At 38.0% G+C, this 18,725-nt stretch overlaps 1 protein-coding gene across 1 annotated transcript in view; it reads right to left on the bottom strand.

Annotated features, from left to right (window-relative positions):
* arhgap21b (Rho GTPase activating protein 21b) overlaps positions 1–13,202 on the bottom strand; it is a 55,427-nt gene extending 42,225 nt beyond the window's left edge. The window contains exons 1-2 of the mRNA XM_079876360.1: positions 12,974–13,202; positions 11,942–12,105 (exon numbers count right to left, since the gene is read on the bottom strand). Of these exons, the coding sequence (XP_079732486.1) occupies positions 11,942–12,016 (75 nt within the window). The 5' untranslated portion in view covers positions 12,017–12,105; positions 12,974–13,202. The remainder of the gene's footprint in view (positions 1–11,941; positions 12,106–12,973) is intronic.
* Positions 13,203–18,725: the final 5,523 nt, after the last annotated feature.

Below are 18,725 nucleotides of genomic sequence, written 5' to 3' on the forward strand. Positions count from 1 at the left end.
GTAACAGAAAACAGCAAAGATTAAAGCATAAGAATGTCAATATCAATTAAAAACTAGAATTGTTGACGATTAGTTCGCGTCAACACAGCTGACGTTTATCTGTTGCAGTTTATCCACATTGTGTGCACAAAATATATGCTTCCTTCCGGCACTTTTACAGTACTTGCATGTTCAGTCACTGACACGTCTCCGTCGTTTTCATACGACTAGCTTGACGGGAGTTAATCACTCATCGTTGTTTTTAATGCGCCATGTCAAGTTAAATTAGTTATTTTAACAGGGCCTGTCTCAAGATGCAGTGGTCTTTCCCATTCATTAGCGCTCTGTCTGTCTTGTGCTCTGTTTAGAGTGAATGTCTGTATCTGTAGGCCTGTTTACACCTGGTATTAAGATGCGTTTTGGTCGATACATTTGGACCATATACATTTATTCACCCATAGACCCTCTCCTCAAAGAAACCAGGACAGAAGTGTTTGAAAGTGGAGAAAAGAGACCAATTAAAAAAACAGGTGTAAACAGGAATGTGTCTCTCTCGTCTACTTGTGATACAATCGACCAAACGCATCTTAATACCAGGTGTAAACAGGGCCTGTGTGCTGCCTACAGTGAACGCATCATGTACAGTATACGCGTAAATGATCAATCACTGTCATTTAATATTACTTGTCCACATTCATGGTACTACCAGAGCCCGTCTACGGAGAGCCTGCCCACTCCCTATTAAGTCCTATTGTACCGAATTTTGGTTGTAGTTCCACCAGAGTTCCACTGGGGGCGATCGCCATGAGTGCAAAATGAATGGGAGTCTATGGGGCTAGACGGCTAAATTTGTCTCTTTCACCCGATCGCCGTTGAGAAATCTCAGGTTTGATTGTAGATTTTGCAAGTTCAACATGGATTTTAGGTCGAAAGTTGAATGAACGAGTACTTATGTCATTTTGATTTCTTACAGGTTGAGTTGTTGTTGCCCATAACACGCTAGCATTCTGCTAATGACGTCAGCATTCTGACGTCATTGACATTTTGAAAGACTTTTTAAAGCAAATAAGTGACTCTAAAAAATCTAACACCCAGCAATGTGTAATTTCTTTGCATCTCCTTTCGAATACAACATTCAAATTACTAGACAAAAAATTATATCCTGAGAAAAGTGGATTTTGAGGGGTATACCGCCATTGACCTCCATTCATTCTGCACTCGTCCTGTGAGCGCCCTCATATGGAATCAGAGTGGAACTGCAACCAGTTCAGAAGCCGGAAGTGTAGTGAGAGTGAAACTTCTCGCCATATTAGACATTCTCTGGTACTACTATTATATTTAGCTTGCTAGTGTTATGTTTTAATGCTTAATATTTGAAACAAACCAATAATTTGATTAAACATCTTATTTTTGGGGATTTAGGACAGGTTGGAAGTTATTTACGATGAATTTAAGAACATTCTTTTCAGGAATATGAATACTTTAAGTAAATTATGTCTTTAGAACATTCTTTAAAAAAAAAGATAATTTTTTTTTTTTTTTTTTTGTTAGAATATAAGAAGAAAATAGCAGTTAAGAAGAATTTTTGATGCAGGGCGGTGTAACTTTTATGGTTTAAAAATCTCTCTCCATTGTGAAGTGAACTTTCATAAAGGAGCAAAATCATTATCCCTCTCATGACTAGTTGATGAGGTCACTACTGGAAAGAAATGGAAGAAACATCCTAAGCTTTTGTCAGGTGTGTGCAAGGGAACACTGACTCAACAGTGAGCAGGCTATAGGGCTTTGGTCTATTTTGGTCTACTACACAAGTAGTCTTAAGGTTCCTTGAGTGGCTGGAATATGTTCAGAGGGTGCCAAATTCTGATTTGAGTGGCTGAGTCTTTGAAGAACAAGTTAATAAGTGTGAAACACAGCAAGTGCACATGAAATCTGAGAGCCTGTGTGAACTTGTGGAGCAGGTTTCTGTCAAGAGCTGTGACAATTTCCAGAATATTATGCTCATTATTTAAACTGCTGAGCAGCAGTAAAGCTGACTGCAGGATGCTAACAGTGTGCTGTAAAGCAGTTAGTGCTGTATAGTGCTGTATACTAGAACAATTCCAGAAATTGAGGTAATGGGACCTCATAGATTACAAACATAAGCTGATTTGAAAAGCTTAGGCTTACAAAACTCTAACTATTAGAACTCCCTTACTAGTCATAATGGTATCAAGCACCCCAGAGTATTTTCTCACAGACCTTTAGGACCCTTTATATGGCTAAATGGCGATATACGGTGTATATATATTGCGGTATTTTCTAATTTTCCTATTTGGATAAAACAAAAAGAAAGAAAGTGATTTCACATCCTGCCCAATGTTGTCCTAAAAAAATCTTCATATTAAAAGGCTATGAAACCAAATATAGTGAATGTAACCATCTAGGTTGCAAAAAAGGGTTAAAATCACATTACATTCTATTGTAACAACATTACAATCTAAAAACAAAAATAATGCATTTTAAAGAAAAAGTTAGAATCACTCAGTTAAAAATGAAACTATTAATACAAACAAAAGCACAGACTAAATGTTAACTGGTAAAAGGAACATGCATTCAATCACATCAAACTTTGATTACTCCATTACAAATGAGTTTTTTTACTGTTACTGCCATCATAAAAATACACTTACCTGAAGGTTAAAATTCTACATATGGCACATTTAATGTCCAACAACAAATATTTTTGGAAAATGTAGCTATATTTTGGTCAGAATTATGGCGCTCCTGTTCTATCGTGCTCAGTGTGTTTTGGTGTGCATGTGCGTGGCAGCGTTTGTTCACTGAAGTCTGTGAGGTTTAGTGGAGACTCGCTTGCATAAGACTAGTCCACTGACTCCTGGCAAAATATTTTTCAGATGCACTCATAACTACTGTATAATATATTGATATAAACAATATTGCCTAATCCTACTGTGTATGTAGGCTATGTGTATATATACCGCCCCAGCCCTAATATAGGCAAAAGTATCATCTGAGCTTGTCCATCAGCCCACCTTACACATGACAATGGCCAGAAAGTGTGGCACATGTAAAACACCTGATGATTGGTGGAAACATTATTTTGGCAACACAGCAGTCATGCTGTGCCGCACAGCTGGGCAGGATCCATTCACAGTGCGTCACCAAGAAAAACTACAGAATGGCAACACAAAATAGAATTAATTATTAATTATTTCACACCCACATACGTATTTCTTGGCTCATGCCCTCAGAGCAAACTGGAACTCAAATTGTCTTGGCCATGGAAATTAATGTTCAGAACCAGTGTATGTAGATTTAGGCAAAATTACCAGTGTCTCTTTCACGTGAGATCACAATCCCAACCGGATGCAAATCAGGAATAGGGCTCAGTCATGCTGAATGGATGTGGTGATTTTGCTCTAGGACATAGAGGCAAGGCTTAGCTAATCCAAACAGATGGACAGGGAGCAGCTTCAGCAAGATAGTCCCACACTTTATGGTATGGTGACAGACTAAACCAATAAATACTCTACTAACACCTCCATGTGCCAAAACCCCCATAATCAAATGGCCACAGCTCAGCCTTCTATGGAAATGCTCCATAAAAGGGAACAGAGAGAGTTCATGAAGGTGAGGGAAAAAATTTAAATGGACGTTTATTATGCAATGTTGCAGATTTATTTAGTTGTTAAAGCTGAACAAGATGTGTCTAAAGATTTGCCTAAATAAGTTAAACTTTCTCCCTGTGTAATATGTATCCCAACTGTCAACTAGGAAATTTTATAGAAAAGCATCAAGTATTTGCAGCTTGTGAAGGTACAATATTCACATTGTGAGAATACGGTATATTTATAATGACAAGTAAATGAGGCACAGCTGAGTAAAGGAACTCTTAAAGGGATAGTTCAACCAAAAATTTAAATTATGTCAGTAATTACTCACCCTCACGTTGTTCCAACCCCGTAAGACTTTCGTTCATCCCCGTAAGACTTTCGTTCATCTTCGAAAGTGGAACACATCTTCCACACGTTTCCACACGCATTTCCACACATCTTCGAGTGTGGAACTGAGAAGATGACGCAGATGGGCCTCGATGTAGTGTTTAAAATGGTTCTAAAGTGTGCATTTCCTGGATGTCCAAATCGTGAGAAACAAACGAGAAAACGTAAAAGTGCCTTACCAATACCGCAAAATGAATGGCTTACCTTTCACACTTTCCCATCAAATGATCGTGAGGGTCATCTTCTCAGTTCTCGCGCATGCGTCGTGGCGTTCTCGTGAACTCACGTCAGGGGCCAACACGGAAGACTATTTTAACAATGTTTTTACTAACTTTTGAAGTTGAACGAAGATGAACGAAAGTCTTACAGGGATGAACGAAAGTCTTATGGGGTTGGAACAACATGAGGGTGAGTAATTACTGACAGAATTTTCATTTTTGGGTGAACTAACCCTTTAAAGGGATTTAAAGTTTAAGAAAAATGCTGATGTGTCATTCCTGCCCTACCGGACTGCATACATTATTGATGAACATTAAAAAATAGCAGTAATATAAAATTACAATTATATCAAGCCACATTCTACAGACACCTGTGACAAAAGCCAAGCACCAATACTGCACATATCTGTGACACTCCCTGTACACACAACATCCTTTTGTTCTGGAAGAGTGTGGAGCAGCAGTTCTTTCAGGTTATGCAGTAACCCTGTAAATAATTCATGATGAGCACAGATGCACCTGGACAATGTGTTGCACTCCCAGAGGTGTGTGGATGGTGGCTGGGCTTGCATCAGAAATAGGAATGTTCTCCTTATAAGAAAGCAACAGCTAGATAAGCTCAAAGTTCCCCAGGCTGATAAACACATGGACAACTGAAGAAAGTGAACTAAACGAAGTGTCCCTCCAGGCATTTTGCATTAAAGTCATGTCATGTCAGTGGTGTTTTCAGCCTCAGACGTCACGACCACGGACCGCTGGCTGAATGTCTGATGCATAAGGCACACAAAATTGGTAGTCATTTGTGGCAATTCTACAGGATTTCTGGGAGACATGTGTGTCGCTTTCTTTATCAATCAGCCTGGAAACAAAGCCTTTGTTATGCCAAACCCCCTCATTGAAGAAAGAAGTTGTCACATTTACAACTGTGACAAAGAGCTCTTATCAGAATCAACTAAATGCTGGATTTTCAAAAGTATGTGAAGTATGTGAATTTCGCAGCATAGACTTTTTAAAATAAGTCCAAGAGTTTTACACGACAGTCCGTTATTGTAGGGACATCAAAGTTATATTTTCACATCACTTAAAGGTTGTATCAGCGATTTCAGGCCCAAACATAAATGATCACATTCATCTAATCTTTCCTAACGATCCGCTAGCTGCCCGCCCCATAAGCATGCCGTCAAAAAACTGCGTCTCTGTAGGCAGCCTAGGCTCTGAGATCTGCAAAACAGATCTATTTCGCAGCATGATCACAAAAACAGTTGGTTTCACCAACACTCAAAACCAAAATAAATAGTGTTCCAACCAATCACCAACAGGGGTGTGTGTTGTGAGGTTTTGCGGCATGCTTATGGGGCGGGCAGCTAGTGGATCGTTAGGAAAGATTAGATGAATGTGATCATTTATGTTTGGGCCTGAAATCGCTGATACAACCTTTAACATGACGCAGAGCAAAACAAACTGTGATTGGTTGCTTTACATGTCAGTCTTAGCCAATGTGTGGCTACAGTGCTTGCACCACTTTAAACTGTTTACTGTAGTAATGTATAGTAAAAGTATACTTTTTAACGTTGTATACTTTTTCTATGTTGGTTCTTTCATGGGTCTTACACTTACATGGGTCAATGATTATTCATCCAAAATAGGGTTGCAAAAACTAATCGATGTCATTATCGATTAGTCGCGTCTGTCGACCGTGCACCGAAAATTTCCGCCAGTCGCATCAAATTACAGCACTGAATAACGCATTTCTATGGACAAAATGCATCTAAAAAATAGAGGTGGAAACAGAGTGAGCTGTTGCTGGAAGGATACGTGATCCAAATTGCATGAGAATTCTTTATTTTAAGCTTCAAGCTAATGCATTAGCGTAATGTTTAACATGGCTTGCCCTGTCAAGCGCTTTGACAGATGTGTGTGCTATCTAATGTGTTGATACGTAGCGCAAAACGTTCATTTTACGGTTATCCTTATCTGTAAGCATTACAAAATTCACACGAGTATTTCCATTTTGGATGAAAGGCTCGTCCTGACAGTCTGTGTTAAACTTCAGACTTTACTGAACGAGCGCCAGCGCGCGTCAAGCAGACGAGACGTATTAGAGAGGGAGACAATAAATATTCAGCGCAAAAACATTTATTTTGCTGAAATATCTGTTGAAGGAAGTTAAATTGAATTGTAAATTCAACATGTAAAGTATTTTATGAGAGTGATAACTGTAAAGGTATAACAGCATGTAATTGAATATAAATGTATGACGTTTCTTACATTTACAGAATAAAGAAATGACAGTAAGAGTGAATGTGTGTTCCTGCAGAACATTCCTCTCTGTTAACACTGAGTTTGTATTTATCTTTATTATCTTTATTATTATCTTCATTTTTAATGTAGGGATTTAAACTGTATTTTTGCTTTATAGCTCTTTTGCATAAAGTATAGATAATATTCACCATATATGTTTTCAGAGCATTCAGTTGGCCTGTTGGTTTGAAGGACAGCATTGGGCAGGATGTGGAATAGTGTGTTTTGTGGAATAGTGTGTTTTGTCCATAAAATAAAATAGAAAAGAAAATTGGTCTTTTTATCCGATTAATCGAAGAAATAATCGATTATCAAAATAATCATTAGTTGCAGCCCTAATCCTAAATGAATAAACTCTAACTGAACTAAGCATGTCTGGACTCTGGTATGCTGTTCTTTTAAGGCAGAGCAGTGGCTGAAATCAATTTGTCTTTTTCTATTGAATTGAGAATCTATTTTGCCTTCTGGCCCAGGAGTTAATCATATGACGATCAGTAACAGGGCAGAGACACAGGAAAAGGGCAGAAAGCTAGGAATGCTACAACCAATACATTTCTGTCTCTTACTACCATGTATATTTCTGCTCCATATTACTATACTTTTCATCCTTTAAGGTGTATCAAATGATCATTCTGATACCAATTTATTAGACAATGAACATTGGTCAATGTTATAAACAATCTTGTAATATATCATGCAGAATGTGCTTGGTATGTAGTGTTTATTGCTGAAACCCTTATCCATTGATTATTGTGAATGAACAAGTGAACCAATTACATTAAAGGGAGATTTCACCACCAAAAAAAAAAAATTGTCATAATTTACGCCCTCATTACTCATGTATTTCCAAACCTGTATGACTTTTTCTTAACTGGAACATAAAGTTATTTTGAGAAATGTCTCAGTGTTTTTTTTTTGTTTTTTTTAGTCCATTCAATAGAACTCAAAGGTCACCAAAAATGTTTGGTTACAAACATTCTTCAAAATTTCTTTTAAGCCCTGCAGAAGAATGTCAGACAGGTTTGGACCAACATGAGGATAAGTAAACTACCTTAAATGTAGATTAGCCTATGCTTAAATCAGTTTTAATCAGTAAAACTTTTAAACCATATCAACACATATAGGCTAAGTTCTATGAGGAGCTATGCATTTATTCACCAGTGAAGTGGCAGGAGGAAGCATTAGTCATCCCCTCCAGCGTCTCTTTATTCAATGAGGAAACTGTGGTCAACCAGAAAAAACCAACCCAACTAGGGTCAAGAAATGCCTTGTGCACTAAAAAGCATTTAGAAAAACATTTTAAAAAATTGTTAGAGACCAACTCCACCCAACTTAATCTACCCAAAATGCATTTCACAAGGAAATTGTGTCAACATTACAACAACGGGGTGATGCTGTTTTAAAGGAACGAGAGATTTTTATGAACCTTCAAGCTTAAGAAAATTTTCCATACAAAAGAAATATATATATATCATGATCACAGGAACAGAATCCAAAAGGACAGTCCAAGTCTACTGCCTTACAATAGATTTGTATGAAAAACCGACTGAGACTCACTGCAAACCATTTAAATCTCACACATTTTCAAACTTAAAAGCAACATACCTTTAAATGGAAAAGAACAGCTTGGAGATCTTCAAAGTACTTTTTTATGAAGAAAGTTAATCATTCAGGTTTGGAACAACATGAAGGTTAGTAAATGATGACAATTTTAATTACTGTCGGGACTATCCTCAATAAGATAGCACAAGATCTGGGAAATGCACAGTACAAGAGTTGCCTAACACAATCCTGTGACATTCCAAATCTGGTGCATAATGACCTTTAACACTTTGAATATGAGTAACGTACTGCTGGACGCCAAGTACGATGAGCTAATATTATTTACAACAAGGACTGTTGAAATAAATGAGTCACTTGAGTATAAATCTTTACAGAGAGAAAAAAGGTTACTAATCAAATGTAGAGTTCCACATTTTTCACTTCCATCAAAATGAGTTCAGCTGAGCCACACAGAACAAGCACCAGACAAACAATTGTAAAAATACAAAGAGACTTAGGCTACATTTTCATATTCCCACATTAAATGTTTGGCTCATCTAATCAACATGCAGTCATCAGGTTTCCCTTCCTTGTGAAAACTCCTGATGTCAGACCAACCACTGGCAGAAGAGAGACATCCCGTCCTCTGACTACATTTCAGCAGAAAAACAGAGACAGTGCCGAATATTAGATTAAAGGGGAGGGCTAATGTGAGCACAAATCGGCTGATTCTATAAATAGATGACCTTCAACCTGCCATGAACGTGGACAGGGGTTTATACAAAGGTCTTCATTCAGAAGGCCAGTGGATAGATTCGGCAGACTGAGCACAAAAATGTTGATTCGTGGGAGCTAACTATATCTAAAAAGGAACTAATATCACAGCATGACAGCGATACCCAAGATAAATCACCACCACTCACTTAACTTTTTCCCCCATATATCTTACTTCACTTTCTTTTTAATAAAGGAAAATTCTGCTTCTGCAAAGTGTTTTAGCAAAACAAATTGAAACTAAAAATGAAACCAATTCATCATCAACCAGGTTCACGCCTGCATGAAAAGATCCAACCACGTCAGAGAGCAAGAAAAAAGATGGTCAGTGTTACTACTTAACTAACTTACAGAAAAAAACTAGACAAACCTTCCTATGTGAGGCCAAATCCGCACAACCCACACTGAAATGTGAAAGCCATAAGTTAATGCCCAACTACACAGCACAAGCAATATCGCACGTTTTATTTTGACAGTGTCAGCATTCAGATGGTCCCCACATTGACCATGTGTTTAAAGGAAGGGGTTTCACACCAGCTGTTTGCATTGTAGCTTCACTGCGATCTGACTGTGTGGTTCAGACCGTTTCGAAAAGCTTCCCCCACAGCCAACTCGCAGATAAACGGATGCTCCTCGCTAGAGAAAAAGCCTGCCAGGGAATTTCCTTCAAGAGCATCCAAAGAATTTCATTTCTTCTGCACACACTTATGATTACAGATTACAGTCCTTCATGTTTCTCATAAACTACAAAAGGAATTTCAGACAGCAAATACATTCCAGACTGTGGAAAAGTGTGGAAAAATCCAGACTCGTTTTGTGCCAAAATGCTCAAGCATCAAAACATTGTGTTTGCAGGACAACAACAGAGTTCATCGACAGTCAAAGCGTTAACCAAAGCTAAAAATCCAAACCAGCCCGGACTTCCAAAAGACTGCTTTTGATATGCAAACTCCCCACATTAGAAAACAGGTTTAGCACACATGGCTATAAACAAAACATCAGCGATACGACCATCAAACAATGCAGCCTCTACAATGCGTGGAGAAATACCACATAACAGAACTTTGGAAAAAGAGAATCTCTTCAATTCGAGAATAGATGTAAGGCGTTCAATTTACAGCTGGCATTCAGGAAAAAATGAGTGGATTCGGATAAAGCAGCAGCACAGCTTGTGCATTCCACACCAGTCAGTGACACAACAACAACAGGCTGCTCAACTTAATTCAATCTTGACCTGAACAACATGTTTCTGCTGAGATTTTCCAATGGAACGATGTTAGACAGAATAATGTTTCCCATTAATCATGTAGACTTTGGCGGTCTAATCTGAATGAACCGAAAAATATTTACATTTCTCATAAGAACATAAAAGACCTTTAACTTAGCTTAGGCCTAAATTTTTCTGTGTTGCTTTGGCAAAGCATCTGTCAATTAAACTAAAATCATAATCACGATATTGATATTGTTAATCTTAAGCACCCTACACACCGGGACGAATATCGGCGCAGGTTATTCGCCAGCGTTTTTCAACGCGTTTTTTGTGTTCACACCCAAGCGATTTTCGCTGACGATGAGGCGAGTGAACATGCAAATTCATTCCCTGACATTAGATGGCGCTTAATGTAAAACAGAAATACCCCGGTACACAAGGTGCAATACCACTCCATAACAGTTCTCTTTTATCAAGATTTTTGTAGTCACTGTCGCGTTTGTCATATAGTTCTTCATGTTCCGACACCAACGAGACCAGCAGCTCTACATTAATCTTGCCTTGCATCTTCCTCGTCTTATTTCTTCCCGGCAGTGTAGACGCTATTTGGCGTATATCTTCTTCGCCGTTACGTATGAGTGCTCGGCAAGACCGTTTTGTGTTTGAGCGCCCCCAAGTTGTGTTTTACTGTAACTTCAGAAGCTCCAGACACGTGAGCAAAAGCGCCAATCTCATTGGTCGGATAGTTTTTGACGCGGCGCGTCAAACCAAAAAAACCCGAACCCGAGGCGTTTTTTAAAAAATGACGCTTTTACGCGTGGCGTTTTTCGCGCCGGTGTGCACACTCACATTGGCGCCCTTTGTTTAGTCACGAGGCGTTAAACGTCGGCGAATATCGCACGCGAAATTCGTCCCGGTGTGAACAGGCCTTTAGTGCACTTATCAAATAGCAAAAGGCTGCGATTTAATGAAGTATATTGTCTGTTGTGCTCCGTTTAAATCGAAGTGCTGCACTGTGTTCAGATGCTTCCAGAATTCCCCTAGAATTGTAATGAGACACGCTTGTAAACCTATTGTGACAGAAACTTAAAGGTCTCCCCGTAAAATAAAAGCTCAAGGGTTTAACTATCGCAAAGTGAGGAAATTAAAAAGTATTGGAAATTTACTACTGTGACAAAGTAAAACAAGAAATATACTTATTTAGAAATTGACAGTGCCGTTGTATTACAATAGTAATATATTACTGTCTTAGGGATGATAATAATAATAATAAAGTATGATTATTATTAATTGGATTCAAGTTGTTGGCCTTCCTAAAAACATTTTTTTTTTTAAATCTACATTTTTAATATTAAAAGGAGAAAAAAAATGAAAAGGAACAAGGTCCACCCCCATAGTCTCACAAAATTCTGTAGGAAACAGAAGCAGAAATTTAGCCGATTGTCTATTTACATCTGAATCGTCTCATTCATGCTGCATTCAAGATCAACTTCTGACAAATGACAGCGTATGTTTCATTGGAAGTGTTAATGACCTGTATTTTTTTAAGTGCTTTGCCTAGAAGCACACAATTCAAATCACAAAGACAAACTGTCTACTGAATAAAAACCATCTGTGGCAGCACAGAGCACACAAGCGGCTCTCTTAAATCAGAGATCATAGAGACTGGCTCATCTAAAATTACACAATGATTCAAACATACCTTTTTAATTCAAAAATTATATTGATGATTTGTAAGAAACGTTTAGGAATGGTAGATTATCTCAATCAACCTACACTGGTATTAGCCTACCTACAGTCGGAGATCTTGGCTAGTGACCCAAAAGGTCATGATGATCCATCACCATATTGTGGCCCTCCAGGGGGGCCGCCCCTTTAATAAGCATCCAGTAAAGATAAACCATGGGTCTCACCTCGCAATGCGAAGACGCGCCAGCATAATTCAGCTCATCCTCGTCGCCTGAATTCCTCCAAGGTGTTGCCATCATTTCACTACCGCAGCCAACATCTAGAGAAATCTCCTCAGATCAGCTTCAACATCATGGATTTGCTTTTCCACAGGTTTGGGTAAAGAACCCTGGGGGAGAAAATAAAAACACACATTATCAATACTAAACATACCTTATTAAACTAAAAAACCTTTAGAAACATTTAATTACTAAAAAAAAAAATACTCCTTGGCATGATCGTAATAAAATTTCACTTGTTTATTCACATGTGAATGTTTACATTCTTGGTTATACTACAATTTTCAAAATGAAACCGTTTATTTAAAATTCAAAACAAGATTGCATTGTGTTTGTAATCAACTTCACGGTTCTCTGCACACATTCAGATATATAACGTTATATATATAAAGACGTTTGACGCGATTTCCGATTTGTTCTGGTTTCTTTTTGACAGGTGTTTTGAAGTAACCCCGTAAACCGTAGTGGCCAATATACTTCGGCCGACATAAACGCCCTAAAAATTGCTTATTCCAGCAAAACGCGAGCCATTCCCTTGTGCCACATGGTTACATGAGCCTTCACCTTTCTTTATTAAAAGCTCAAACTCTGAGATATCAAACACACGAGCTGATTAAACAAGTTTAATCCTGTTGAAATAAAATGATAACCCAAGACAGAGAGTCTAATCTGATTGTAAGCGGAGAGGTTTGATCTGGTGTGGTCAGACTCAACTGGTGTGTGAGCGGCTAACAGCGCTGGAAACTTTCTGCCGTGAATTGATGTCGAGTACGGTCCTCAAACACAACAGAATGAATTTATATTCACTTTGAAAGTGCCGGACTTAATTTTAACGAGTAAACACATTAGGCACGTTGCGTGTTGGATAAAGTTTAAGTGTTCTGAGTGATATATAAAACATTGGGCTCTGGTTAGCATAAGTAGCTAGCAAAACAAAGTAAAGGCTAACTGGTATTGTAATGGCTAGCCAGCACCTACCTGTTGGGAATAAAGCGCTGATGTTACGCTGTAAACGCCCATTGCGCACAAAAAAACTCATTAATTCGTTAGAAGAGTCTAAACGACAAGGTAGGTCCGTGTCCTGGCCTCAACCCGAGTGTTTTAGATGGATAAAAACAGAACGAAAGTTTTCCTATTCCCCGGTCCAACTCGACGCACACGCGCGCGCGGCACTCGCTGGATCGGGGCTCGAGCGCACTCGGAATCCTTGGAAACGCCACCCTTTCGCGAGCTGGCGGACCCTACATCCAATCAGATTCTTCCTAACACTTCTCGTTTAAATTTCAGCCAATGATTTGCGTTGTTACAAATACTATTTTTCTCCAAACAATCTGTTATCTCTGTAATTTTTTCTATTTATTTATCACTCCTGTTTTTTCTCATCACAGCTAGCGTTTTTATGGACAACATTTAGTAATATTATTGAAGCATTAACCCAGTGTTGTAGGCTACAACAAGGTAGACAGACCTTTCAGAAATACAACTGTTGTTATTCAATATAGCAAGTTTTCTGTTTGGGGCCAGTTTGACCACAACAACACATAACAGACAAATACAATAAAATAAATCCAAGCAAAAAAAAAAAAAAATGCCAGAACTGAACTGCTAAATTGTGTACACAAACTGAATCTTAGCAAGTGGAAATTCACAGCAATTTATTCATAGGCTACTTGTTGTGGTCTCTGAAACACTTGCTGCATACTGATGCTTTGTTATGAACCTGAAAGTTTGTTTATAATCAGTTCACATGGGATTAGTAAAAGTCATGAAGTATCAATCCAATACTTCAAATATTTTATGATCAGACCCAAAAGTAACCAACATTCAAGTATTCACTCTATATGAGTGAGGATGTGTTTTCTCCTCCCATATTTGATTGTTTAGTTGTCATATGCTACCAGAACAAACGGAGCAATGATGTGGGACGGAACGTCTTGTTAGGACGTTTTGTCTCTAAACACAAAAACTGGACAGTGTTGTTGTTTATATGTCACCCTGTGACAGTTTGACCAGGCAATACAAGAAACTGTTTGTGTTACCCTACTCTTCCCTCAAAACCTTTATCATGCCAACAAAAATAATAGAACACTGCTAAATATTTATTATGAATATATTAGAATATATTGGTTCTCTAATAAATCCATATTTTATAATATGGATAGACACTCCCAATCAGTATCATTTTCTTTTCTTGCCCAACAGAAAATACTTTTCAGTGATATACTTCTGTCAACAAATATGTGAACAACTGTAATATTGGACATTTATACTTTTCTCTCTCTCTCTCTCTCTCTCTCTCTCTCTCTCTCTCCCTCTCTCTCTCTCTCTCTCTCTCTCTCTCTCTCTCTCTCTCTCTCTCTCTCTCTCTCTCTCTCTCTCTCGCAAATACAACTGTTTGTCTGGATTACTGGAGTCACATGTTTGGCCCAGTTCAAAGCGGGGTCGGGCAGTTTTGGCATGCGATTGGCAGTGGCTGTGGAATGTCTGCACACACACTGTGCCCCAAAAAGCGGACGCATGAGGAGTGACTGCTATGCTCACAATCTGAGAGAGCTTCACCAGAGTTAGTCCATCATCTCTTTGCTATTCCAATACACTTTAAGTCAGTATCGGTGTCAGTATCAATGTTTATCAGAATATAAGTCATATGCACAATTCATTTTGAAATCAATTCTGAGAAATAAAATATATATCTCAACATATATGTGTAGCCTATATATATATATATATATATATATATATATATATATATATATATATATATATATATATATATATATATATATATATATATTAGGGCTGTCAAACGATTAATCGCATCCAAAATAAAAGTTTGTTTTTACATAATATATGTGTGTGTACAGTGTATAATTATTTTCTATATATAAATACACACACATGCATGTATATATTTAAGAAATATTTGCATGTACTGTGTATATATATTTATATTATATATAATTTATATTATATATAAATATTTTATATATAAATAACACATTTTTCTTAAATATATATGCATGTGTGTGTATTTATATATAGAAAATAATTATACTCCATACACACATATATTATGTAAACACAAACGTTTATTTTGGATGCGATTAATCGCGATTAATCGTTTGACAGCCCTAATATATATATGTGTGTGTGTGTGTGTGTGCGTGTGTGTGTGCGTGTGTGTGTGCGTGTGTGTTGAGCTATATATTGATTTCAAAATTGTGTATATATATATATATATATATATATATATATATGGCAGCATTTTTGTAACAACCATTTGGTATGGTATCACTTTTGTTTGTATTGTTTATTTTTTATTTGTTTGTATTGTTGTACAGTATATTGTTTGTATATTGCTCAATTGTGTCTATTCTTGTATTGCATGTTACAAGGTGGCGATTTCATATGAATTTGTACAATGTGAGTCTTACAAAAACGAACAATTATTAGAAATTATATCCACCCACAACCCCACCCCTCATCACTGGGGCGTAAGCAGATCATACGAAAATGTAGGAATTCATACGAATTAGCCACCAATTCACCAAAACATAAAAAAGTTACGAATTGACATGAGATTGTGTTGTGTTGGTCGGATGGATGGATGGACGGATGGATGGATGGATGGATAGATCCAAAATTTCATTTGAAGAAAAAATGATTGGTTCGGTTAGTTGGAAATAAGTCATTGTACATATTCAGACACACAAAGAAAGAAAAAGAGAGAGCGCAGGCAGTAACCTGAAAAGAGAGCCCTGTGAAAAGTGTTCAGTTTCTAGAGGCTCGCACAAATGTTCCTTTCATTCATGGCCAGCCGAAGGGGCCACCTGTTTCAGGGATTGGGTGGCCTTTGTTCCGAGGTCGTCCTGACCAGGGACTTTCACAATACTTCCCAGCCCAGGGAATTCCTCTCTCCGCAGTCTGATCTGGAACGGAGCTCAAACCACAGCAGACACTCTCTCGGGAAGCAGCCTTCCCAGGAAGAATGTCAGTCAGCTGCATGTCCTTCTTGTGACCAACTTGGAAACACGCCGGCCAGTTATAACTTGAAAACAGGAACAGTGTCCATCTTTGTTTAGCCTGAGTCTATCCAAATTCAGTTGAAACAGTGCTGAAAAGCAAGCTTATGTGTTTGGGAGGGTGTTTTTAGACATATGTGACTCCCAGAGAGATTATATTACCAATCATACTCAGATTATCTTGCCCTTTATTATATTGCGGAAACAGAGTTTTGATACTAAGGTTTCTTCAACTTCACTTACACACTCCTCAGAGAGGGCCAGTGCATTGAAATAGTGAACGAACCCATCTAAAACTGTGGTTAAACAGCCAAACAGAGAGAGTGACGCTTTGTTTTCACAGCACACTGAAACTCCCTCTTGCTGTTGAAATGCGGGAGTCATGTGTCAGGTGTATGAATAAGGCACGACGGCTCCGCCCATCTTCTATTGTGAATGTCCACTCACTCTATCAATGCCCCACTTTTATTTATCTTTCAAATCATGAGAACAAAACTAAAACTTCAGGACAATCAGGACGCCAGCTACATGTGTGCTCCTTTGCTTTGTGGAAGCCTTAGATGAGGCTTTGAGATGACATTAAAAACTATATTTTTACAGGATGAGTGGTGGTTGCTTGCCATGTGGCATTGCCATTGGCCATGTGGTTTCTAAGATGTTCTGAGTGGTGTGTTGCTATCCAGCTGCTTTGCCCAGAGCACCCTGTGGGTTGTTAGGGCCTGGCTTATACAGCCCAGGTCAAAATAACCCAACGTCTGATAATCTGGTACTTAGATATGACCGGGGCATTTTTTATTTTTGCCCATTACTCTGATTGCTTAGAAAATTATAGCTTAAATCTCCTCAGCAAGCTGCATGATTTGATGAATCACTCATGTACGACATGGTGCAAGGCAAGTTACAGGGAAGCCACTTTTTTTGAGGCGGTACAACACTGTTGTTCAAAAGTTTGGTCAGGAAGATGTTTTTAGTTTTTATTGCCTATATTGTCGCTGTAAAGTGTATTATTTCGGCTGTAAATGGTTGGGGGGGGGGGGGGGGGGCTACTTTTAGAAGAAATGCTGGTTATATATTACTAATCTAAAGCCTGTTTTTGGACAGCATTACATTATCATAACAGGTATCATAAAGTTAGTGATTTTAGATTGATGGCATATTTAGGCTACAGTCAGGTTGTTGAAGTTTGGCCTGTTCTCTCTGCAGACATTCAAGGAGGCAACATCACTTATTTTTTGTCATTTCCTAGTATCTATCTAGTCTAGACAGAGAAGCCTCAAACCTCCAGCAGAGCCATTTGAATACACAATTCATTGTCTATCTTTAATTTAAGGCCAGAGCTGAATCATTGCAGAAATGTATGTTAGATTCCATATATACACCACTGTAAAAGGAAACTCACAGCCTGTAACTTTACATGAGGATCAAATATGTCGTGACTCACTTCCTTGAAACCAAAAACTTTTCATTAAATGGTGGTTGTATGCTTTCATTTGGGTGGAGACTGGGCCAAACTAGGCACGATACGGGCTTGAGGTATACAGGCCCTATGATTTGTCCACAGGTTCCATGTCTAATGTACTCTGGTCTCTGCATATGGACCATGTAGTTGAAAGTTCACCCAAAAGTATAGTGAACTAACTTGTAAAATGATTCAGTGTTTTTTGTCCATACAATGAAATTCAATGGGGTCCAATCTTATTTTGACCTCCCATTGCCAGACGTCTTTTGAGTTCCACAGTCGTGAAGTTTTCAATTTTGGGTGTGTACACTCTTAGTGTACACACTTATATATAGAACCCTATAGGACTCAATTTTAAAGAACCCTTTATGCCCAAAAAAATTTCTATATAGGGAGAAATGTCTTAAATGATTGCATAACACTTTCATGTTTAATGGGTTATTTCATTTTTTTCTAGTGATAAAGTATGTTTACGAGCTGTTTAATTCGTGAAATTTTGTTACAAATAAAATTGATTTAAAACAAACGTAATTAAAATTGAATCCCATGATTGGAACTCCTAAAGAGTGAGTCACTCTAAGAGTGACTATCCCTTTTATCTATGGGATTTTTTTAAATGAAAAAAAAAAAAACTTGGATGTGAGCACATGGAAAGTAGGAATTTGTTCAAATACATAATTCTAAGTATGAGCAATAAAGTATTGTATACATTACCTCACTGTCTGCGTTTTCTATTTTTGTCCATCCTTGTGAGCTGCTAAACAGTCTTTCGTTAATGACAATGATAATAAAGATCTATATTCTATTCTAGTACCAGTAAACACAACTAATTTAGTTAGGCCTATCCGTCAACCCATTTATATTAATAGCTCTGGAGACCTGAACAATGAACAAGCAGCCTATCATGGTATGACTCATAACTGACTTTATTTCCTGCATTCGGATTACTTTGTTTTTGAAAAGCCAAAGGATACCTTCACCTCACAAAGTGTGTTGCCATCTGTTAAACACACTGGGGGATTTCAAATGACATGAACAGCAGTCTTGTGGGAGTCTTTAGTTCTAATGAGGGGTATTTAATGGCCAAAAAATATCAAGCCATTTAACAGGACCATGCACATCCGGGTGCAAACACTATTCACTTATAACCTTCCCAAATTCCAGGATGTAATGGTCTCCACACGCACTGCTAAACAATAAAATGGGACCACGACTTGACTCATTTAGCAGTGAGTGTGGAGACAATTTC

The sequence above is a fragment of the Squalius cephalus genome (genome assembly GCF_949319135.1).
Source record: "Squalius cephalus genome assembly, chromosome: 7".
In the NCBI taxonomy this organism is placed as follows: Eukaryota; Metazoa; Chordata; class Actinopteri; order Cypriniformes; family Leuciscidae; genus Squalius; species Squalius cephalus.